Source organism: Mirounga angustirostris, unplaced genomic scaffold (assembly GCF_029215605.1).
Source record: "Mirounga angustirostris isolate CCGP_5_RB_7025 unplaced genomic scaffold, mMirAng1.0.hap1 SCAF_10, whole genome shotgun sequence".
Classification (NCBI taxonomy): domain Eukaryota; kingdom Metazoa; phylum Chordata; class Mammalia; order Carnivora; family Phocidae; genus Mirounga; species Mirounga angustirostris.
This window is the reverse complement of record NW_026991718.1, coordinates 56028637-56053313: the sequence shown is the minus strand read 5'-3', so window position 1 is coordinate 56053313 and position 24677 is coordinate 56028637. Positions and strand designations below refer to the sequence as shown.

Below are 24677 nucleotides of genomic sequence, written 5' to 3'. Positions count from 1 at the left end.
ATGCAGAAAAATTTGGAAATAAACAATGTTGCTACGATGGGGTATTCCCAGGAATGTGCACACTGTAAGTAACTTGATTAAATAGCCTGGAAAAGTTTAGGGGAAAAGTCCAGGGGCGCCTGGGTGGCTCAGTTGGTTAAGTGGCCGACTTTTGATTTCGGCTCAGGTCATGATCTCAGGGCTCCACACTCAGAGGGGCATCTGCTTGAGATTCTCTCTCCCTGTTTTTCTGCCCCTCCCCTGACTCACGTGCATGCTCTCTCTCTCAAATAAGTACATAAATCTCAAAAAAAGTCAAATGGTTTTACAAAGCTGATAATGTTGAACATCCAGTGCCGGCCTTATCTTCTCTACTCTCAATTTCTGCTTCCCCAAGGCAACTACCTTAAACTCTTAGTTGTTTCTTCTGATACTTAACTCCTTCTTTCTTTTTTTTTTTTTAAAGATTTTATTTATTTATTTGAGAGAGAGAATGAGAGAGAGAGCATGAGAGGGGTGAGGGTCAGAGGGAGAAGCAGACTCCCTGCTGAGCAGGGAGCCCGATGCGGGACTCGATCCCGGGACTCCAGGATCATGACCTGAGCCGAAGGCAGTCGCTTAACCAACTGAGCCACCCAGGCGCCCTTAACTCCTTATTTCTGAACATACTTCTTCAGCTATTTCTTGATCTTTTTTAGTTTATTTCTTTAAAGATTTTATTTATTTATTTGAGAGAGAGAGTGCACAAGAGCAAGGGAGATTGAGAGAATGAGTTGGGGTAGGGGCAGAGGGAGAAGCAGACTCCCTGTGGAGCAGGGAGCCCAACATGGAATTCGATCCCAGGACCCTGGGATCATGACCTGAGCTGAAGGCAGACGCTTAACCGACTGAGCCACCAGGTGCCTGATATTTTTCAGTTTAAACACCATCCCTTAACCATCTGCTATGAAAGATCATTTAACTCCATTACAACTCCTCCCCAATACACATACACTTCCCTTCCCCTCATCCTCCTAGCATCCAAATATCATAATATTTGATTAGACCATTATTTGGTATTTACACTCATACTGAACCATGTAGTATGCATAATAACATTTCTTTTGTATTACAATTTAAAATTTTTCCCTGGATTTAATCATTGTCTTATTTTTCCTCTGTTTAAGAAGTAATCACTAGTTTATCACCAAACTTTCCACTAGAAGTACATATATACAGCTCCCAAAGTCTTTTATTTTTATTTATTTATTTGAGAGAGAGAGCACAAGCAGGGTGCGGAGGGGCAGAGGGAGAGGGGGAGGGAGAAACAGACTCCCTGCTGGGTAGGAAGCCCAACACAGAGCTCAATCCCAGCACCCTGGGATCATGACCTGAGCCAAAGGCAGATGCTTAACCAACTGAGCCACCCAGGTGCCCCTCAAAGTCTTAAAATATATCAGATAATCTAGTGTGTATGTGTATGTGGGAAGTGAGGGAGAGATTGATTTCCCTCCTGAAGTACTCTGTCCTGATTCAGACTCTAGAGTGATGCACAGCAGATTCCTTGGGATTTTTGTTCTACCATCAGTCATGGAATTCTTATCTCATTTCTGTCTTGGTGAATCCCTGGTTTTCTACTTTTCATGATTTCGTATTTCTCGAATAACTGCCTCATTTTCCAGGAGTACATCCTTCAATAACTTTCTGAGAAATGGAGCATTGTCTAGAAAATTGTTTCTCAGTTCTTGGAAATAATCTTGTATTATTTCTCAAATTCTTTTTTTCCTCCTATTTTCTGTTCTTTCTTTCTGTAAATTCTATTATTCTGATATTAAATGTCCTGGCCTAGGGCACCTGAGTGGCTCAGTTGGTTAAGTGTCTGACTTTGGCTCAGGTCATGATCTCAGGGTCCTGGGATCGAGTCCCACATTGGGCTCCATGCTCAGTGGGGAGTCTGCTTCTTCCTCCCCCTCTGCCCCACCCCACTCATGCATGATCTTGCTCCCTCTCAAATAAATAAAATCTTAAAAAAAAATGTCCTGGCCTGATCCTCTAATTTAATTTTTTTCCTATTTTTTTTCCATTTTATTGTCTTTTCACTCTACTTTATGGAAAGTGTCTTAAGCTTTATGTTCCAACCTTTCTGTTGAATTTTTTCTCCTATCACATTAAAATTTTCTTATCCCTCTGAGGACACAAAGATATTAATTATAATGATTTTTAAAAGTTCTCTTCTGCTTCCTACATTGTCACTGTTTTGTTTTTTGTCTTAGGTGTTAGAGGTTCTCTTGAAGTGTTTGACGATCTTAGGTGGTCCAATGATATTTAGGAGAGAAAGACTGAAAAACTGACTGGAAGATGTGTGTTGGGCACTGAGTCCTGTTGATCATGGGTTTTACTGTAGTATGACCTAGCAGAGTTTTGACTATTTTTGTTAGAAGGATCCCCAGCTGTCAGTGTCTATAGGAAAACTGATTATCAGTTTATTAGCAGTTCAGTAGGAAGGAGGCTGGGTGTCTCACTGTTTTGGATATAGATTTCCCATTAATCTCCCTGTAGTCCCCAACTGTGTCTGTCCCTGAGAACAAAGTCCTTTGGCTTTAACTCACTCTAGAGAAAAGCCACTCCATTCCATGACAGAAGGGATGGCATGGGAGGCAGAGCGGGGTGTCATCTGGCTGCAAGGGCTGAAGGAGGATATTTAGGAGTCCAGCTAACGTTTCAACCATTTTTAGTCAACTCCTTTTCAGATCTCTGCCTCAAGAAGAAGCTTGCTTTTTCCCCTTCCTAACCTCAGGCATTAAGTTTTAAGCTTTCTAAGGTTTGTTTAATGACTGCCATTCCTCCATCTGCTCTCCAGCTTACAAGTATTTGTCAATCAGTCTAGCAACTTCATTTCTTTCTCTCTTTTTTTTGTTCATTTGTTCATTCCTTTTTTTGGCCTCAGGGAGTCTTTGTCCTTGCAGTTCTCTTCACCTGTAAAGTGAACTACTCTAGCTTTTATCCTGAAAGTTAAAAAAAAAGGCTTTATTGAGATATAATACACATACCATACAATTCACTTATTTAAAATATATACAACACTATATGTCAATTCCATCTCAATAAAACTAGAAAAAATAAGTAAATATTACAATAGAGTTGTGCAACCATCAGCATAAGCAATTTGAGAACATTTCATTCTCCCAAAAAGAAACCATATACCCATTAGCAGTCATTCCTCATTTCTCTCTTCCTCCCCCACAACCCACCAACCTAGTCATAGACAACCATAATGTACCTTCTGTTTCTATAAATTTGCCCATTCTAGATATTTCATATAGGGCGCCTGGGTGGCTCAGTTGGTTAAGCGGCTGCCTTCGGCTCAGGTCATGATCCCGGAGTCCCGGGATCGAGTCCCGCATGGGGCTCCCTGCTCGGCGGGGAGTCTGCTTCTCCCTCTGACCCTCCCCCCTCTCATGCTCTCTGTCTCTCATTCTCTCTCTCGCAAATAAATAAAATCTTAAAAAAAAAATTGCTAGATATTTCATATAAATGGAATCCTAAGTTATAGATGGAATTGTAATTGGCTTCCTTCACTTACCACAATGTTTTCAAGGTTCATCCATGTAATAACATGTAGCAGTATTAGTACTACACTCCTCTTTGCAGCTGAATAATATTCCATTATGTGCTTATGAACACACTACATTTTGTTAAGCCATTCATTGGTTGATGGACATTTGGGTTGTATCCACTTTTTGGCCTTTATAAATAATGTGGCTATGAACATTTATGTACAAGTTTTTGTATGTGCATATGTTTTCTTTCTCTGGTATATATCTAGGAGTAGAATTGCTAGGTCATATGTTAACTGTGTTTATCCTTTTGAGGAACTTCCATACTGCTTTGTAAAGCAGCAGTACCATTCTACATTCTCACCAGCACCATTTTACATTCCCACCAGCAATAGACAAGAGTTCTAATTTCTTCACATTCTTGTCAACCCTTGTTATTATCTGTCATTTTGATTACAACCATCCTAGTGAGTGTGAAGTGAAACCTCACTGTAGTTTGCATTTACCTGATGGTTTCTTTGATACTAATCAAGCTAAATTTCTTTTCACGAGCTTATTGGCCAATTTGTATACCTTCTTTGGGTAAATGTCTATTCAAATCCTTTTCCTATTTTCAAATTGGTTTAATTATTTTTATTATTGAATTTTAAAATTTCTTTATATATGCTGGATACAAGTCCCTTATCAGGTACACAATTTGCAGGTATTTTCTCCCATCCTGTGAGTTGTCTTTTCACTCATTGGATGGTATCTTTTGTAGCACAAATGTTTTTAATTTTGATTAAGTCCAACTTGTCTATTTCTTCTTTTATTGCTTGTGCTTTTGTATCACATCTAAGAAACCATTGCCTAATTCAAGGTTATAAAGATTTACCCCCTGTGGTTTTTTTAAAAAGATTTATTTATTTGAGAGAGAGAGAAAGAGCAGGAACGGGAGGGGCAGAGGGAGAGATCTCAAGCAGACTCCACACTGAGCTCAGAGCCAATGTGAGGCCTGATTTCACGACCGTGGGATCATGACCTGAGCCAAAACCAAGAGTCGGACACTTAACCAACTGTGTCACCTAGGCACCACTACCCCCTAAGTTTTTAAAGAGTTTCATAGTTTTACCTCTTAAATTTACATCTTTGATCTATTTCAAGTTAATTTTTGTACATGGTGAGATGAGGGGAGAAATATGAACCTTTTGAATGAAGAATATCACAACTAAAATGCCAACTAAAACTATAGCTTATACACACTAAGTGCCTATGAGATTTGTTTTTTGATTTTAAAAAATCATTTAATTAACCCAGTTTTAAAACTATAATTTTTCCATTGGAAAGCAACTGCAGTGGCTAATTAGGTCAAAACCTATTAGCTTTGGAAATGAGAAATTATGGGTCAGGCAAACGACTTGATTGTTTTCCGATCCAGTCAGGCAACAATCATTGATGACTGCTTAAACTATTAAGTGGCAAGCTCATGGGGAGCTCTGTAATATATCATTCGATAAAACCAAAATCCACTGAATAATCTTAACATCACTAACTCTGGGACATCCACACATTGTGTTTCTTCAAATGTGATGCAATAGGAAGTACATCTCACTGCCCATGAAATACTTTTACCAAATAGTTGAACCTACATCTAATCAAACTTCTAGATCTAACCACCAATTTCTAGAAAACATGGAAGCTAGAGGAATAAGACAAACAACATTGCATGGATACAATCAGCCAAATCCAGAATCGGGACATTCCAGAGGACAAATGATCCAGGTTCTTCACCCAAAATATGGTGTAAGAAAAGAGAGAGGGAAGTGTCATAGACTAAAATAGGCTTAAGAGACATATCAACTGAATGCAATGTGCAGGCCTTATTTAGATCCTGATTGAAAAAAACCAAATGAAAGAGAAGAAAGAGGACATTTTGGAGACAACCGGGGAAAGCTAAATATGAATTAAGTATTAGGAGATAATAAGAATTTGTTAATTTTGTTGGCTATAATAATGTTATTGTGATTATGTTTTTAAAAGTCAGTATGCGTTAGAAACACATACTGAAGTATACAAAGGAGGTAAGGTATGATCCCTGAGATTTGCTTTAAAATACTCCAGCAAACAAGAACAACAAAACTGTGTGTGGAGGGAAATTGATGAAACAAGAACAGCAGAAAGCCGATTGTTGCAGAAGTTAGCTGAAGTTAGCTGACGGGCTTATAGGGTTCATTTTACTATACTATACTTTTATATGTGTTCGAAATTTTCCACAATAAAAGCCAAAAACAGTAATCAGATTGATTATTAACCTAGGGGTGCCTGGGTGGCTCAGTCAGTTGAACATTCGACACTTGATTTCAGCTCAGGATGTGATCTCAGGGTTGTAAGATCAAGCCCTGAGTTGGGCTCCACACTCAGAGTCTGCTTGAGATTCTCTCTCTCCCTTTCCCTTTGCCCCTCTCCCCAATAATGCTCTCTCTAAAATAAATAAAATCTTTTTTAAAAAACCCTTAAAACTATTTAATCATAAAACACATAAATTCTTCAGAATTATTTTCCTCTAACCCTGAGATGTACTTATGTTATACAGGAATCCAAAAACAAGTAAGAGGCTAAATGAATTCAGAAAAAGGGCACTTGACTGGCTCAGTCTGTAGAACATGTAACTGTTGATCTCAGTGTCATGAGTTCAAGCTCCACATTGGGCAGGAGTCTACTTAAAATAAAGAAATAAATAAAGTCAGGAACTTGGATAGTAAAGCATTTAGTTTATTAACTTTCATAATATTTATTTCCTTCCCCAACAGAGTTATGGAATCATAAATCACAGATTCCTACTTTTGTGTGTGTGCATATGTGTGTATAACAATTGTACTCTTTCTAGGCTAGATCTAAATCAAGGCAATAACATTATTTATAGTATTGCAAGATTTTTGCTTGGTTCCGATATCAATTCAATGTTAATTTTATATTATCAAAAGCAAAGGATGTCCATGTAACACATCCTGTCTATAGTACCATCAAATGCCATAACAACATTATGCATAAACATCACTTAAAAATGTAACCAACCACAAGAAAGCAATCATACAAATCCAGGACATGGAACATTTCTATAGCCAAATGATCTGAACTCTTCAAAAAGTTAATGCCATGAAAAAAAAGTGGGATGACTATTCTAGATTAAGAGATTAAAGAGATTAACAAGGGGTGCTGGGGTGGCTCAGTCAGTTGAGCATCTATGCTTAGTTTCTGCTTAGGTCATGATCTCATGGGAGCCCACCCAAGGCTCCATGTTCAGCATGGGGTCTGCTTGAGATTCTCTCTCCCTCTGCTCCTCCCACTTGTGCTCTCTCTCTCAACTAACTAACTAAATAAATCTTTTTTAAAAAAGAGAGAGACATAACAACAAACACAATCTCTGAACCTTGATTGGATCTTGGTTTAGGAAGAAAAACAGCTATAAACGTGGTAGGGACAACTGGGGAAATACAAATATGGACTGGATGTTAGATGATATGGAATTACTGCTTATTTTTCCTAGATATAATGATACCGTGGTTTTGTAAAAGATGGCATTTATTCTTCAAGTGGACCTGCTGAAGAATTTAGGAATGTAGTCCACTATCCAAAACATTAAAGCATTGACAAAGAAGAGGGCGATCAGCAGGACGATGGCTACTTTCAGATCTGGGTTTTCAATGGCTCAATGGGCCACCTTTTTCCACTGAAGTATGAAGAGGACAGTGAAGGTGACAGACTTTTCAAAAATCATGACCAAGATGTAAAAGCACACTGCTGGACCTGGGCTACACACTGCAGAAGGTCTCCACATTCATCCAAACACAGGGGCTCCCACTGCTACTACTCGACCAAGATGCTCATGGCCTGTACGCCCACATAGATGAGCAACTTGCCAAAAGTTGTGTCCCAAGAGGAAGGTGATGTGAACAAGGGACCTCTTCGATGACATCTGCTAGGTACACATTTGCAAAGTGGATGAACAACATTCCTATAACTTGTTTGGAAGTGTCTAAAAACCATATCCTCAAAAGGGACGTCTTTCATGATTTGGTTCTTTGGTTTGAGCATCAACATGCTGAAGGCCACTGCACGTAGCAGCCCTCGCAAGAAAATGCCAAAACTGTGCAGGAGTGCAAGCCTCTTGCCTTGCAGTTCCCACCAGCCTTGAGGGCAGCCTGCGTGGCAGTCCCAGCTGGAGTGCCTAGGGGGCCCTGCATTGCCAGCCTAGCAGAGGAGCACAAGCCCCAGGCCACCCATGGCCTTGCTGCCTGCAGGCCACCACTCTCATTATGATTTTAATTTGTATTTCCCTAATGATTAATGATGTTGAGTATCTTTCCATGTGCTTATTAGCCATTCATAAAACTTTTTGGGTGAAATGTCTATTCAAATTTTTCACCCCCTTTAATATTAGGTAATTTGTCTTATTATTGTTATGTGTTCTTAATTTATTCTGGAGACAAGTTCTTTGTTGGATATGTAATTTGCAAAAATCTTTTGTCTTTTGGTTTTCTTAATACATGAATTGAAAGTTTTAAATTCCTGTTAAGTCCAATTTATCATTTTTTTCTTTTTTGAATCATGATTTTGGTGTCATATCTAAGCAATCTTTGCTTAACTCAACATCAAAAGATTTTTGTCTTTTTTTCCAGAATTTATGGTTTTAGCTCTTCTAAATTTATTTATTTTTATCTTTTAATTTTCTAAAGATTTTTTAAGTAATCTCTACACCTAATGTGGGGCTCAAACTCACAACCCCAAGATCAAGTGTTCCATGCTCTTCCAGCTGAGCCAGCCAGGCTCCCCAGCTCTTCTAAATTTAAATTTATGATCCATTTGAATTAATTTTTGTGTTTAGCGTGAGGTAAGGATCAAAGTTCTTTTTTTCCCTCCACATATAAGAATATCCAGTTGTCCAAGTACTATTTGTTTAAAAAAAGATTACCCTTTCCCCATTGAATTTTTTTTACCAGATTTGTTGAAAATCAATTGACCATAAATATAAGTTTATTTCTGTGCTGTCTATTCTGTACCGTTGATCTATATGTCCATCCTTATGACATTATCATACTGTCTTCATTACTGTAGCTTTATAATAAGGTTTGAAATCAGTGGAAGTCTGCCAATTTTGCTTTTCTTTTTCAAAATTATTTTGGCTATTCTGGCTCTTCTGCATTTCTATATAATTTTTAGGATCAAACTTGTCAATTTCTAAAAAGAAAAAAACCTGCTGGGGTTTTGATAGAGATTACATTGGAATTTATAGATCAATTTGAAGAGAACTGTCATTTTAATAATGAGTGTTGAATCCATGAACATGGTATGTTTACTTATCTAGATCTTCTTTGATTTCTCTCAGCAGTGTTTTGTAGTTTTCAGTATATAGGTCTTGCATTAAATTTATTTGGATTTTTCTGATGTTCTTTCATTTTCAGATTGTTCACTAATGACATGTAACAATATATTGATTTCTGTTATGTAGACCTCATATCCTATGACCTTACTAGACTTAATTTTTTTAAAGCCCTCATTTCTCATGTGTAAAATGGGGATATCTACATAACAAGATTTTTATGTGGAATAATATACATAAAACCATGACAGAGGAATAGAAATGAAGTCTCCCAACCCTCCTCCCCCAAAATAATCGCCTAAAATGTGTGATCAGATTATTTTGAGGAAAGTGAAATGACCAGGTCTTGCCTGGTATAGAAGGCAGGAGCCTGTCACCAATAGTACTGCATCTGAATTTGCATAATCAAGGGTTTGCTGCATTTTCATTAGTACAATGAATAGATGTTGATATTTTCTATCATCTGCATATGCTGTTTTTATAATGGAAAAAAACAAAAAATGTAATTTCTTAAAAAGTAAAAAAGAAAGTATGAAACTTAATTTCATAGAGAGGAAAAATAAAAGGACACAGCAATGCTTGAGTTCAGTGTGCTGAGACCAAATAAATATACTTCAAGGAAAACTGTACAGTGCCAGGCACTGGGGCCACAAAAGGAAGATGTGCAGTTTATGAACTAATGCACTGTTCAGCAGACTGAGGTACCTCAACAACTACTGAAGCAGGTGCAGAGAAGACATATTTCCCTGAGGCCTCCTATCCATCCTAATTTCTCAAACTTTCAACTACTATGGCAGCTTTAGTCTATTTTATATGTTGAGGTTCCATATAAGATTAAATTTGAGGGGCACACCTGGGTGGCTCAGTCAGTTAAATGGTGGGCTCTTGATTTTGACTCAGGTCATGATCTTAGGGTCCTGGGATTGAGCCCTGCCTGCATCAGGCTCCACACTCAGCAGAGAGTCTGCTTAAGGATTCTCTCTCTCCCTCTGCCTGCCCCCCATGCTCCAGGACTCTTTCTCTAAAATAAATTAATAATTTTTTTAAAAAAGATTAAATTCTAATAAAGCCACCTATGCCTTTATAAAGGTTTGAAAACCACTGGTCTAATAAAAGAACAAAATGAAAACTGAGAGGTAGCCTAGTCTTACAATACTGGACTGAGGGGTTCATGATCCAAGTTTTATTCTAGTCACTGCACACGTACAGCCATGTGAAGGGCACAATTCTAGTTCTCACCTCTCAAAAATGTTGGTATTTTTTCAAGATAAATTTTAATATCACTCATCCAATATTTGTCGAATGTCATAAGCACAATAATATTATTCATATATCCATGGTAAACTAATTAGTGAAGAAAGAGAGTAAAGAGCATCTTGAAGGTTATTGCAAAGCCTTCATAGATGTGACAACTGGGTCTTAGAGCATGAGCAGAAGTCTCTTGATTGATTAAAAAAAAAGGAGAGCCATTATAGGTAGAGAGAATTATACATTTAAATGTATGTAAATAATAATCAATAGCTACCACTGAATAGATACTTACTCTATGCACAGAATTTTATCCTCACAACCACCCATAGAACTAGAGGTTAGTATTCTTATGCATAGGCAAGGATAAATCCAAATCACAGAATTCTTGAGTGGCAGGGCCATATTCGAAACTAGGGTTGTCTGATTTCAAGGCCAAGACTCTGGGTTCAAACACGTACATACAGTGAAGAGGTGTGAAGCAACATGGTGCTGCTGGAAGGGAAGTGGTGAGCGAGGGGGCTGAAAAGGTAGGCGCTCACTCCCGCTCACTTGACTAAGGGCAAATTGGGCAAAAAAGAGTTGGGCTGGAATTGGAGGTATCGGTATAAACGCATGACTTCATGTGTGTGTATCCATCCCAGCTCTGATCCCTGAAGAGGCCTGGAAGCAATGACACACCAAGCTATGTTCAACAGTGGGGTCAGCGTGGATGTCGAGGTTTGTTTCCCCCGCTTTCCACCCTCCAGGCTGTCTCCTCTCGCCACATTCCACTGCCATCTCGCACAGATTCGGTGTCCTTCACCTCCCTGTCCCTTTTGCAGACGGGTAAGCGGGCCCTTCAACTCCTACAGCGCCTTTGGCCGCAACGTCCACTAGATCTGCCGCCATTAAGGCCCCGCGAAGCTCCGGAAGCTAGAAGCAATGGGGAAGAACCCGGGTGGGCGGTGACCCCTACGGCTGAGCTGGAGCCGAAGCTGAAACCGGAGTTGTGGGCGGGGCCTCGACACTTCTCCGTCTCTTATTGGATATCACTACTGCCAGTTTCGGCCTCCTCCCTCCCATTTCCCCACCCCTTCCGTGCAGACTGTACCTTAAATGGCGGGTGGGGCTTAGCTGCGACTTCCGGTTGGGGGAAAAAAGTTGGGCCGAAGGAGGGGCCGTGGAGAAGGAGGAGGAAGAGGAAAGGGCCCGGCAGCAGGGGCTGTAGGTCGTTCGGCGGCGGCGGCGGCGGCGGCGGCTCTCTTCCGGGCGGACGATGGACAGCCAGGGCAGGAAGGTGGTGGTGTGCGACAACGGCACCGGGGTAAGCGCCGGGCGGTGAAGCCGTGGCCACATGCCCGGGCGGGGATGTGCTAGTGGCGCTTGGGCCCTCGGCGCCCGAGGTTGCACCCCTGGGCCCTCGGGCCGCCGGGACCGAGGGGCGCGGGAGAGCGCTTCCGGCCTTCGCGGGCGTGGGGAGTGAGCGGACTGAGCCCAGTCCTGGTCTCCCCGACCCTGCCACCTCCGCAACTCGGGGTGAGGGCGGCGGGCAAGGCCGACGCTGGAGGGGGATCCAGCCCGCTGCCCTACGGTGGCCGGCTCCGCGCCCCAATGGGAACAATTGGGCTGAAGGGCTGGAGGGGTGAAAGACTGGGTAGGTTTGTTCGTTAAGGGTTCCATTTCCCAGGGTTACTGGTTCTGTAGAAAGGAGAAAGACCCAGAGGCCTTCCTCTTCCTGTATAATTGAAGATACCGAAAGGGAGGCAGGAAACGGGTTTAAAGAAAAAAAAAAAAAAAAAAAAAAGGGAAGTGCTGTCATGCAACGAGCCGCAGCCCTTTCGCAGTTTTTGGGGCGGGGAGGGGGGGCAGTTGAGCAAAGCATCATTTACTTTTTGTTCTGCATGCTGGGAATTTGGCCTCCGTGCAGCCCCGCAGAGACAGTATGTTGTATTGATCTTGGGAGATCTAGGACCCCTTTAAGGCCCAAGTGTTAATTGTGGACCTTGGGGGAAGTTAACCAATTTTGGTATCCCCTCCCCCATTTCTTCCCCTTAGATGCAGAACACAGATCATGTTAGTCTTTAAGATTCAAAAAGGCAAATGATTGTAAAAATCTGGCTAAAACACTGATTTGAAAGTTGTTGCTTTCAAACCTCCCTCCCCTCGCCCCCATTAAAGAATAACTTATTTGGAGTAGCACATTAGAAGATAGAAATGTTACTTATTTGGGATGAGTTCTGTAGTGATCATTTCCCCCTACATTACAATGATTACTAACCATTTTGGAGTTGCAATATTTTGTGACTTTTCTTTTTCCATAAATGTGACGTATAAATTAAAATAGGCTTCCAGTTATGGAGTGAATAAATCACAGGGATGACAAGGACTGCATAGGAAATATAATCAGTGGTATTGAATAGCATTATATGGTAGCTACACCGGTGGTGAGCATAGCATAACAGAATTGTCAAATCACTATGTTGTACACCTGAAAAAAAAAAAAAAAGATTTTACTTGAACTTTAAAACATTTTGGAAACTGGATTGTTGAGGGGAAAAAGGGAGCTGATATTTACTGACATAATACTGCCCTTACTGTGCTACAGACTTTTACAGGCAATAATTATACTAGTTTTATATGAACTAAGTTAAAAACACGATAGTAAGAAGAGTTATAATGGGACATCCGTACAAAATGGGATACTTAAAAAAAAAGATCCACCACTGTGGAAACATATCTAAAATTTATTGTTAAGTTAAAAAAAAGTTTTAGAATGATCTCATTTATGTGACTGTTCTGGGTCCACAGACTTGTACATGAAAGTTTCAGAGGGAGAGGTATGTTCGAAGCGGTTACTTGTGAGCCTGGGGGATAAGAGTGAGGGAAGATGGGAAAGACTTCATGACTTTTCTGAATTATTGGGAAGTGTTCTGTTTTGTTTTTTAACAAAACATGTGAGACTGTCTTTAAACCAAATTAACTATAAACATTTCTTACCTTTTTTTAAAAGATTTTATTTATTTATTTGACAGAGAGAGACACAGCGAGAGAGGGAACACAAGCAGGGGCAGAGGGAGAGGGAGAAGCAGGCTTCCTGCTGAGCAGGGAGCCTGATGCGGGGCTCCATCCTAGGACCCTGGGATCATGACCTAAGCCAAAGGCAGACTCTTAATGACAGCCACCCAGGCGCCCAACATTTATTACTTTTACAGCTAAAACTCAGTTAAAGGTGCTTAAAAAAAAAAACAAAACAAAATTCCCCCTGTAGTCTCAAATTGACCTCTAAATAAATTTAAACTTTAAAAATGGAATTTAAACTGTTTTAAAAAATATGTCTGATACTCTCTTTAGAAATCAGAGCCAGTTATATTTCAATAGATTCCTCCTCTTTGAAGGGTAACGAGCTCTGTATTTATAGTGTATGAGTTTTTCCATTCAATTAGAATAGGATTGTTAGCCATGAGTTCATTTTTGTTACTATTTCGTCAGTTTACCTGAGTTAGAAAGCTGATTATATGTTAATGATTAGGCTTATGGCTAATCCATAATTTAAGAATCTTGTATCTTAAGAGATCAGTAAAGGAAAAATGTACTTAATTTGAACAAAATTTATGTATTTGGTGTTACATTTCTAGTTACTTTAAAATTTTATCCAGATTTTCTATAGACATGATTGGCTTCAAATGAAGAAACAGTTCTGATGTAATATGTAGCTAGGAATGCTGTGATATTTCTGAAAATTTAGAAGATTCTAAATACAGAAATTATTTCTTACTTCTTATACTTCATAGTCCTCTTGATTTTGTTTAGGTACCTGAAGCTATACTGAATTATCTACAACTAAATATTACAGAAGGTGTTCAAATTTAATTTCTAAAAACTTGTGTAAATAGTTGTTACCCTAAAGCAACTGGCCTCTTACACATTTTAGGTTTTAGACTTACAGGCTATTTGAGAAATTGATTTTTTTTAACTAGGCCCTAATTGGAATGCTCCGAGTGGGTGACTCTTATGATCGCATGCCAGATGTTGGTCCTGCCTCTCTTCCCCGTTAGCTCCCAAATAGACCAGGGTCTCTCTTTAGGGTGGCTTAGAGGAGGAAAACTTACCTGATTCCAATAATTTATGCATTTCATCTTCATAACCATTCAAACCTAAAATAGCACTTCCATCTAAATAGAGCCACTGAAAATGGCCAGACAGATGAAAATCTGGAGATATGCTTAGGTTTAGGTGTCTTTCAAGAGTTGGGTCCAGGCCCCTGGTGTGTATTGCTACCAAACTTGGGTGATCTCATCAGCATTAAGATAGTTCACTGACAGGGAAGACTCCTGTGCTTAATGTGTGACTGGTAGAATTTTTAGGGTCTAATGATACAAAGTAGCTTATAGTGCTAGGATAATTATGCTTTCATTTATAATTCTCACTTTTGTTGTTGCTTATAGCGTGCTTTATCAGATTTATCCTAGTTTATATGTTGAATTTAGGAGTCCTTGAAGTAGGAACAAACCAAAAACAAATTTGGCTTCACTCTGCAAAATGCTTTGAAATAGAATAAATACTTTTGTGGCTTAAGATGAGAATAATCACTAGGTAATTAAATTAATGAGCATATCAATACCATCAGATTAAATTAATAAAGGAAAAATACAAATTAAATAAGCTCAAATGGAATTTATAAATCCCAGTTTATTTTTGGGGGGGAGAAAGGTACTTTTAGAGCAAATGTAGTTGCATTTTTTTCTGCATTTTTGCTTGAAAGAACATTATACTGTTCATGTTCTTACCATTTGATGACTCAGTGGCAAGTAAGGGAGCCAGTTCAAACCACAGTGCTAAGAAAAGGAAACTATATATGGTAAAATCTATTTCTTAAACACAGCCTTCTTGCACACAATGAGAGAACGAAGTCCAAGTCTTAAAATGATTAGACTGGGGGAGGTATTGCAAGGTTAAAATGATACCAAATGATACCAAATGAGTAGTTTAGAAAAGAATATTTCTTTGCATTTTATCACATGAATTAGATTTTTTTTTAAAGTACTGACTTTTTGCAAGAAAGGAAATGCCAAATTGTGTCCTCATTTTATGTTATTAAGAAATAGATTATTTTAATTAAATTCTTGTTATAGCTATTAATGCTTTCACATTTGAAAGAATGTGAAATAGTGCAGCTCTTGTCATTTTGACCGAGTATCTAATACCCTGTAGGAGTGCTAGTGCTGGATTACTAGGCAGCATCTACTTCCAGTAAGCCACTGCTTAAGCTGAATAAGTAATTTCATTAATAAGTGATTGATAATATTTAATTTGAATTAAATGCCAACTTTCCTTATTTTGTAAAGCAGAGGAATAAGTGGGTTTACAATTGTTTTTATAGTTTCGGGGGGTCTCATATTTCAGGGAGGTCTTTTTACCTTGGTCACTTGGCAAATATTTCATCCCTTAAAATATGCTCAAACAGGAATTTTAAGATATAAACCACCCATCTGACATTTATGATCAGTAAACATTGACAAATGTGATTATTTATATATTTGCCATGTTGTGTATTTCTGAGTATGTGTAGTTCAGAATGAGAGGGGAAGCATGTCAACCTTCACAGCCTCCTTCCTCCCTGTACCAGGATTTGATTTATTTCCCATGCCAGGCTTGTCCTCCCACCTTCAATTTTTAATATGATTTCTGTCTTAAATCATTTGCTTATATTTAATATGCTGAAGATGGCCCTTACAAACTTGATTCTTTTTTCAGTCATTCATTCTATAATTTTCTTTAAAAACATTTATAACTATATAAGTGAGCATTTTCAGCCTGGAATGGACACTTTTGACCCACCCAGTGTCTTATCTGTTCATTATTTTGAGGTAAATGTAAGAATTTAATATCTGCTTTCTGCATTTGGGATATAAGGTAAATTATGACTAATGCTGGTATTAGGCTGATGATCATGATAAATTTTATTCATATAGAAATTTGGGTATGGTTGGGGCACATGGGTGGCTCAGGTTAAGAACCTGCCTTCAGCTCAGGTCATGATCCCAGGGTCCTGGGATCCAGCCCCACATCGGGCTCCCTGCTCAGCATGGAGCCTGCTTCTCCCTCTCCCTCTGCCTGCAGCTCCCCCTGCTCGTACTCTCTCTCTCTCTCTCAAAGAAATAAATAAAATCTTTTTTTTTAAGATTTTATTTATTTATTTGAGAGAGAGAGAGAATGATAGAGAGAGAGCACGAGAGGGAAGAGGGTCAGAGGGAGAAGCAGACCCCCCGCCGAGCAGGGAGCCCGATGCGGGACTCGATCCCGGGACTCCAGGACCATGACCTGAGCCGAAGGCAGTCGCTTAACCAACTGAGCCACCCAGGTGCCCCAAAATAAATAAAATCTTAAAAAAAAAAATTTATTCCTATGTCATCATATCCTACTATTGCCTTGAAAGATAATCCAGTAAGAATTGTATCATAGTTTTAGAAACGGGTAGCTATAACTGAAAAATACCCTAGCCTTGGTGGCTCAGAGGTTAACAGACCAGGACTAGGTTTTGTGGGTTTGGAAGAAAATGTATATGAGCGGTATGTTTTATGTAGATTCTAGAATGTAAATGGGAACTGAGAGGATAGGAATTCAGGTGGTATTTCAGACAGATTTTTCATAGCTTTAATCTGCATAAGTCATGACTTTAACATATTTTAAAAATTCTATTTATAAAAGACTTGAAATTCACTTGAAATTCTGGATGGCAGAATGTTCTAGGCTATTTAAAATTAAATGTGGTTCATCAACATTCCCAACAAGGTTGGTGTTAGAGATCTTTGAAATATGAAAATTCTATATTTTGGTGGATTACTTAAAAGTCAGTAAATTTAAGATTGTTGCTAAGTTTTACCACCATCAAATAAAACAGTTCCTTGTACAAAGTAGCTTTCTGTCAAGGGGTAGGTTAATAGTTTCTGTCAGCCTTTTTGTTATTACTGTCATGTGTCACACTCAGATACTGTTTTTCTCCTTAATTCTTTTCAGAGAATGTATGGTGCCTGGAGCCATGAAACAATGTACTTTTTCTCAACATGAAACATATTCTCTGTATTAAAATAATCCTAGTATTGTACTCCCAAATCAACAGCAAAACTTTTTTTATTGATCATTGATATAGTATGCACTTCCGATGTGCCAGACACTGTTCTAGGCACTTGAGATTCATCAGTAGACACAAAAATCCTTACACAGTATAACTTACGTGAAAAAGACTTGTTAAAGAAGAGGGTAGAGATTATGATTATTTTTCCTGGTCTATAGCTTCCTCCTCCTACACTGAAGTTTTCAATTGCATTTTCCTTGCAATGTCTGCTCTTAAAAATAAGACTGAACAGACTGTATTACTGGTACAAGAATTAAAAACCCTTGGTTCTATTTTCAGTTTTACTGTAGTTGTTAAATCACTTAGCGTATCAGTTTCTTACAAAGTATTATCAGAGTCAGTGTTATGCCCTCACTGGAGAACTACACTATCCAAATATAAAATTCTGGTTACCTGGTATTACTAAATACATATATCTAAATAGAAAAGTGTAAACAGTCAAAAATGCCCAAAATGGTTTTTTTAACGTGATGCTAGTCCAGATGCCATTTTCTCCCCCGCTTTGGTTAAATGTTGCTTAAGTGAATTGCCAGAGATAAATGAAAGCTTGCTTTAGAATTGAAGCATTAGTTCTGTTCAGTTTCTAACATTTCTCTTTGTAAAAAATTCTTAGCATTTGTTGAGTGAATCTGTCCATTTCTCACTTGTGTGACCACTGTGTGCTAAGATCTTTTTGAGGCATTTGGACTCCACCATGAACTGCTCAGCTTAAGCTTCCTGCTTTCCTGAGACATTCCCTGTAGTGGGGAGACTTGTGCACTAAATAAGCAGTTAACTGGTAAATAAACATGAACTCTTAAGTAGTCAATGCCATAAAGGAAATAAAAGGAGGATAAGATAGATTGGGTAACTACTTCAGATAATTTGAAAGCACCAAAAGTTTAAAATATTGTATAAATGCAAAGTGGTATTTTCCGGATGCTGTTTTTAAATGGACATGGTAAATACCTTGACACTGACCCACTTTTACTGTTCTCTTCCAGTTTGTGAAGTGTGGATATGCAGGCTCTAACTTTCCAGAACACATCTTCCCAGCTTTGGTTGGAAGACCTATTATCAGATCAACCACCAAAGTGGGAAACATTGAAATCAAGGTAATATTTTATTTATTGATAAATGAGGATCAAAACTTGTGGGGTGTTCTTTGAATTAAGTAGTTTTAAGATCTGATACCATGAAGAGCAAAGAGGCAGAATATCTTATATTTTTAATTTATATCAACACTTGAAGACACAAAAACTGAAATGCCATTGCTCTCTGAATGGAGTAAAACTCTTATTAATATTTTTATATTGATGTGAATATTGTATTAGAGACTTAAAGCCCTTATTACATATAATGTTTAAAAGAAATAAGCCTGATACTTTTATGTCTTTCAGTTCCATATATTTTTCATTATACGTTAGTGTCTATTTGGGACCTAAGACTTTTCCTTCCTTCTCATGCCCTGATCGTCCTACTTTTGATGTAACTAGTCAGGAAAACACAGGCTATAAATCTTATTGGTTCCTTTTTTCACTAATATAGTAACTGATTTCCATAATGTACAGGAAGAAGCAGTGCAAGTCTTGAGTTGGCCTTGCATTATTTATCTTACTGTAAGGAGAGAGGAAGAAGGTTGTCATTGCCTACTCACTGTACTTAACATGAGAGACTGGACATTAAGGATGACAGATTTTTCTCCGTATTAAAGGAATTGGAAATCAAGTGGGAATTACAATATTTTAAAAGAAAAAAATAGAATAATCAAAAGGACAGTGGTCACCAGTTGACTTAAATTCTTAAGGTGGCCTAGGGATCAGATTATTAAAAATGCAGTCAAATTGAGGGGCCCTTTTATTGAATTATTTGTGAACAAGCTAGCATTGTTGGTCCTATCTGGATAGTCTTTGGCAGAACTTCAGTTAGATTATGAGTCATTTGAAATACGAGTTAAGTGTACCTCTTTGGGATATTTGTTTGAGATATCTAGGAAGGTAGTAATAGCTAGGAGATACTTGCTACTTGGTAGCTCTCTGCTCTTGGTACTAGAGAATTGAGTTACACAATGAATACAAATGCCAACTGAAACTGAGGTTCTGGGTTAAATTTTTAAAGACTTAAGGTAGTGAATGATTCTGACCTCTGTTTTGTTTTACAATCAAATGGGACATTCGGTATGATAATTTTTTTTTCAAGGTCTTTTGGGAAATTTTGGGGATACCTCATTCTCTTTTTGTGAATGCCTTTCATTCTGATTGAATTTAATCTTAAATGAACGACTTAGCCGATACTTGTGATAAGGACAGTCACACTTTTTAGTCAGTATCAGGCTTTTAAAGAATGTCTCTTTTTTATATACTTTGTGGATAATAACATTTTTGAGGTGTACAGATACATCATATATAACCATTTTATTCCCTAACATGGCACAAATGATTACATATCTTTTCACTCCCACTTTCTTGCTTTTTAAGGCCAAGTGATGGAAATGAAACTAGTCTATATCCTAAGACATTTTTGCTAAGGAATTCCCCAGTAGCATTTGCTTGTATGGTTTGTCATTCTGTGTTCTGTTGGCTCAGTTCTGTTCAATCTGCTCAATCTTTTAAGTCTCTCTAGTTAATTTGTTCTTCCAGTAGAAAATAGTAAAAGAAATCTGTGTCAAATTTAACTTGACTACTAGAGCTTAGAAAAAAACCACTCTAAACTCACCCTCTACCTACTCAGCTAGATCTTTTCTGTTATTTAATTTCCTTAATTAAGGTTCTTAAATTCAGTAATGAATTAAAGAAACTTGACTTTTTGGAATTCCTATGCCTAGTGGATTGACTTATACTTTTGTGTTTTGTTAGCTGAAATGTGATAGACTAAAAACTGGAAATTTAAATTGTTTAATGAGTTAATTTTCATTCAGGAGTAATAACTGTCCATGTTAATTTGGCCCTAATTATTAACTCCGTAAAATATAGTACTGCATCTGACCTCTACCTAATTTGTCTCTATTGCTTGTATGTTTAAAAATTTCAGTGAGGATTTTATTTAGGCCTTTTCTGACTCTTACTTCTACCTTCTCTTTCTTCACCTTTCTTGACCTGTTGAAGTAGAATAACAAAAAGATGGTAAGTGAGGTTACACACATGCTCTCTGTTTGTTTTCCACTTTTGCTTGATGGAACAGTAGTTGTTGTTTTGTGTCCCTGTAGTATTGGGGAGGGGGGCAATTCCATATTTTAATTTTAAGTACTTTGATTTTTAACCTTTTTCATTGCTTCAATTTGGTAGCAACTAATTAAGTCCTATACTTTCCTGATTGCATACAATGGACCAGACCAGAACTAATTACTAACACAGTTTTGAATTGTTTTCCTTGTGTTTCTTGTAGATGAATGTTATAATTAAAATGGAATGTGGTGTGCATAATATTAGAAACCAAGTAGCTTTATTTAGAATATGTGTGATCCAGAGAATTGGGGTGAAGTTGTTACATTTGGACAAATCAGTTTTATTGATCAATGTTAAATTGAACATTACCTATCATAGTCTGTAGGTATTTGCATCCAGTTGGGTAGCAAATGTGTAATAAACTGAGTAAAACTTTAATATGCCAATAACTATAGATAGAAAAAAAAGAGGAAAAGAGATTGACTTGTTTCCTATACCATTTTTATTGATGAGCAGATTTTTACAACATTATCTGAGGATAAATAAGAAAAATGTGAAAGTCTTATAAGACTTTTCCATAAACAGCAGATCTTCCCCCTAAATAAATACCATTGTGTGGCCCCTTTTTCTTTTGAACTAAAGTACGGGGCACATCCCAGACAATTCACTCTTCTTTATATTTTTCTGTGACAGTCCTTAAGTGCTTCAATAGTGGGTATTTTCAGGTTTGTGTGTTTTTAATACTATTTATAAGCAGTTTTGACAAAGATGAGGCATTTCTAGTGATTTATATTTTAACTAGTAACAGTGTCTTTGTGGAGTTTTCTTTTGGATAAATGAAAACATTTAAATCTGGAAATTCCTATATTTATACTAAATAAAAGATCATGCATTAGTCTTAAAATCTTAAGGAGATTGAGTGTATACTTTCAGAGAACAGTGTAGGGTTTATTAACAAACTTTTTAAATGGAATTTCCTTCTTAGGGATTTAATTGTGGTTTTAAAGTATGTTCACTCTGTTTTCCAATTTGAGGTGACATTGTTCAGAATAATTCTTGGCAAATATCTACACTGCCTGCTTTTCATAAAAGATAAATGCCTTTGAAAGAGCATCTCAGACAGTTACTGTGATTTCTCATTCTATTAGGTACCAGGTGGTAGTTCAGGCTTGAAGTCCAGGGATGAGGTGGGTGGTAAAAATCTAAGGTTCTGAGGTATGAGGGCAAGTTACATAAAGCTCTTGGCATTTGTAGTTTTGGGAAGTTGAAATGTTCTAGGGACGATTATATGTTTTATGATTTTTTAAATTAAAATTTTAGATACAAATTTTTTAATTAGGTGCTGAAGCTACTTGAGAATATTTGCACTAATTTCATAGGTTAATACCTGTTTTCCATTTTAACTGTCCTTCCTCTTTGTTCAGAGGGATTGTAAAATATTCAGTGCCAGATGTTTCTTTCAGTTTATTCTTTATAGTATGAATGCTCTCGAAGTAGATAGATGAGGCTTTTATTTTGAGTTGGTATTGGGTCAGACATATGTAAGTCCCTATTCTTGCATGGAAATAAAAGTAAATATTCTGATGAAATCAGATCAGACTTATTGTAAATTTGATGAACTATAGTTGTGAATGTATATTGATTATATAAGCCATCTAATTATCTAATTTATTAACTTTGTACAACACATAGAATGATACATTCTAGAGGAAAGTAAGTAACAAAATTGTGTTTTGTATTTGTTAATGGTTAAAAGTAATGTATGTTCTTACAGGTATAGATTCCCCCCTAACTTTTTATTAAATGTTTAGAACGTATAGCAAAGAACGAATTTTACAGTGAAACCCATACACCCATCACCTGGATTCTGACATTAATATTTACTCTACTAACATATTACATATTTATTTATTCATCCCTCCATTAGTCTATCTCGTTTTTTGATGTATTTCAAAGTATCAATGTACTTCTCCTAAAGTAATTCAACATATGCATGTCATTGACTAGAATTCACAGATGCAGATTTTTAATTTTCCATTTTCCTATCATGATTTTAAACAGTTAATATTTAAGAAATATTTGAATATTTAAGTTATGGTAAATTAACTTTATAAGAAATTAGTTGCAACAGAGAAGTTTTCGTGAACGTTTCTGGCATCTGCTTTAACTTTGTTTTTCCTTTTTGTTGTTGCTTTCAGTGGATTTTCCAGAAATCTTTTTTTGAGCCCTCACCCTGGTTTACCTCTGATCTTTTTTTAAATTGTTATTTTTAAAAGTTTAAACTCATATATATTTAAACCTTATTTTGAGACATTTTATGTTAATGTTCTCATTTCCTCATGTTTTAGATTTATGGTATTATAGCAAACAGTAGCTATTTCTGATAGCTTTTTTAAGTTGAATTTATCAGTATATGTAGAAATCAGGATTATTTAATATCTTGACTAGCTGACTTTTAAAATAAGCTTAAATTCTGTGACATCATTAGCCTTATTATACATACAAAATTTGACTTTTCAAATGTGGGTCATCTTAAGTATGCTCTCCTTGGAGACAAGACTTGTGAGTACTCTGCTTCTTGTGTGCTAGCATAGTTTTCCAGTATTATACTTTAAGGTTGGAAATGTTGCTCATGAGCTAATTTTTAAAAATTGTTTCCCTGTGTTTTAATTTTTGATATCTCTACAAATTTCCATTGATCTTGGTGAGGCATATATAGAGACTTAATTTCAATTCTGAGGCATGTGCAGGTAGAGATTTGTGAAATTTGCAAGTTATGTGATGCATATCTGCATTATTACAATATAATAAAGAATCATTTAATTTTTAACTTCTTTCATTATGCTTTGTAGTACATTAAGACGTATCATTTACACTTACCATTTCAATATTTAGTACAAAGAACTGTGCTGCATGCATTGAGCCTTTTTCTACAAGATTTTTTCCCTGATGTGCTATTTCACATATCACAGGCCTTATTTTTTGAACATTTGAGCAAAAGAAACAGATGAAACCTCATACAAAACCCTCCAAAATATGAAAATGTGGGGTTTATTTGTGCTAATGCTCTTCTTTTGGAAACATTTGTATTAAAGGTAAGGTCCATTTATTGATTTAACCCACGTTGTACATAAGAATTTTTATTATTCATGATTAAACTTTCCAAGGCATTGTTCTTGAAAGAAAAGATTTTTTAAACTTGTGGAATGAAGAACTTTATCTGAAAGTGCCAGAAAAATTAAAATTAAATTATTCCCAAGTTTTCCAAAATATCATGAGAATGTAATTTTCTGAAGATATTTTATGCAAAAATTTGGCCTAAAGCCTTGATATTATAATTTTCTAGGATCTTATGGTCGGTGATGAAGCAAGTGAATTACGCTCAATGTTAGAAGTTAACTACCCTATGGAAAATGGCATAGTACGAAATTGGGATGACATGAAACACCTGTGGGATTATACATTTGGACCAGAGAAACTTAACATAGATACCAGAAATTGTAAAATCTTACTCACAGAACCTCCCATGAACCCAACCAAAAACAGAGAGAAGATCGTAGAGGTAAGTGTTTAAATGGGATGTGTATGTATGTGTTTCTGTGATGAGACATTATAGCAGATGTTCTTTCTTTTACCATTGTTAAGGATAAAAGGAATGAAAATAATTGTTCCCCCCCCATCCTGTTTACTGAGCACCTAACTAGTCATTATTTCTAAATAGGCTATATCAGTAAACAAAACCAAGTCCTGCTGCCATGGAACTTATTTTTCTGGCAGGTGACACACACCCCCCACCCCCACCCCCACCCCACCCCTGCCACCCACAAAGTGAGTTAATTGAATGGTTTGTTAGAAGATAATAGATGCTAAAGAGGGGAAAAGAGCAGGTTAAGGGGGGTGAAGGGGTTATATTTTTCATAGGGTGTGAGAGTAGGCTTCTGAGAGAAGGTGATATTTAAAGAATAAGGGACTCAGCCAGGATATGTGGGGGAAAAGCATTCCAGACAAAGGAAGTAGCTAGGCAGTGTGAAGGTCTTAAAATGGGAACAAGCCTGGTGTATTAGAGAGTCAGCAAGGAAGCCAGTACGGGAGAGCAACAGGGGATGAGGTCAGGGAAATAATAGGACAGGATGATCTAGGGCCTTGCAGGCGCTTACAGAGAATTATTTTTTTTACTCTGAGCGAAATGTCCCTTCTGTGTTAGGGACATGCTCCAGTTTAGGTTTCTGTGGCCGCTGTGTTGTGAGTAGACCATAAGGAGGCAAGGGTGGAAGAGAGACCAGTTTGAAGACTTT

General features: G+C 37.3%; 1 protein-coding gene and 1 pseudogene across 2 annotated transcripts in view; one reads left to right on the top strand and one right to left on the bottom strand.

Annotated features, from left to right (window-relative positions):
* Positions 1–7083: 7083 nt before the first annotated feature.
* Positions 7084–11013, bottom strand: LOC123850776 (store-operated calcium entry regulator STIMATE-like; annotated as a pseudogene).
* Positions 11014–11227: 214 nt separating this feature from the next.
* The window catches only part of ACTR2 (actin related protein 2), a 35037-nt gene continuing 21587 nt past the window's right edge, over positions 11228–24677 (top strand). For both annotated transcript variants that reach the window (XM_064572421.1, XM_045884881.3), the window contains exons 1-3: positions 11228–11428; positions 18223–18333; positions 23729–23944. In XM_064572421.1, the coding sequence (XP_064428491.1) occupies positions 11381–11428; positions 18223–18333; positions 23729–23944 (375 nt within the window). In that variant the 5' untranslated portion in view covers positions 11228–11380. The remainder of the gene's footprint in view (positions 11429–18222; positions 18334–23728; positions 23945–24677) is intronic.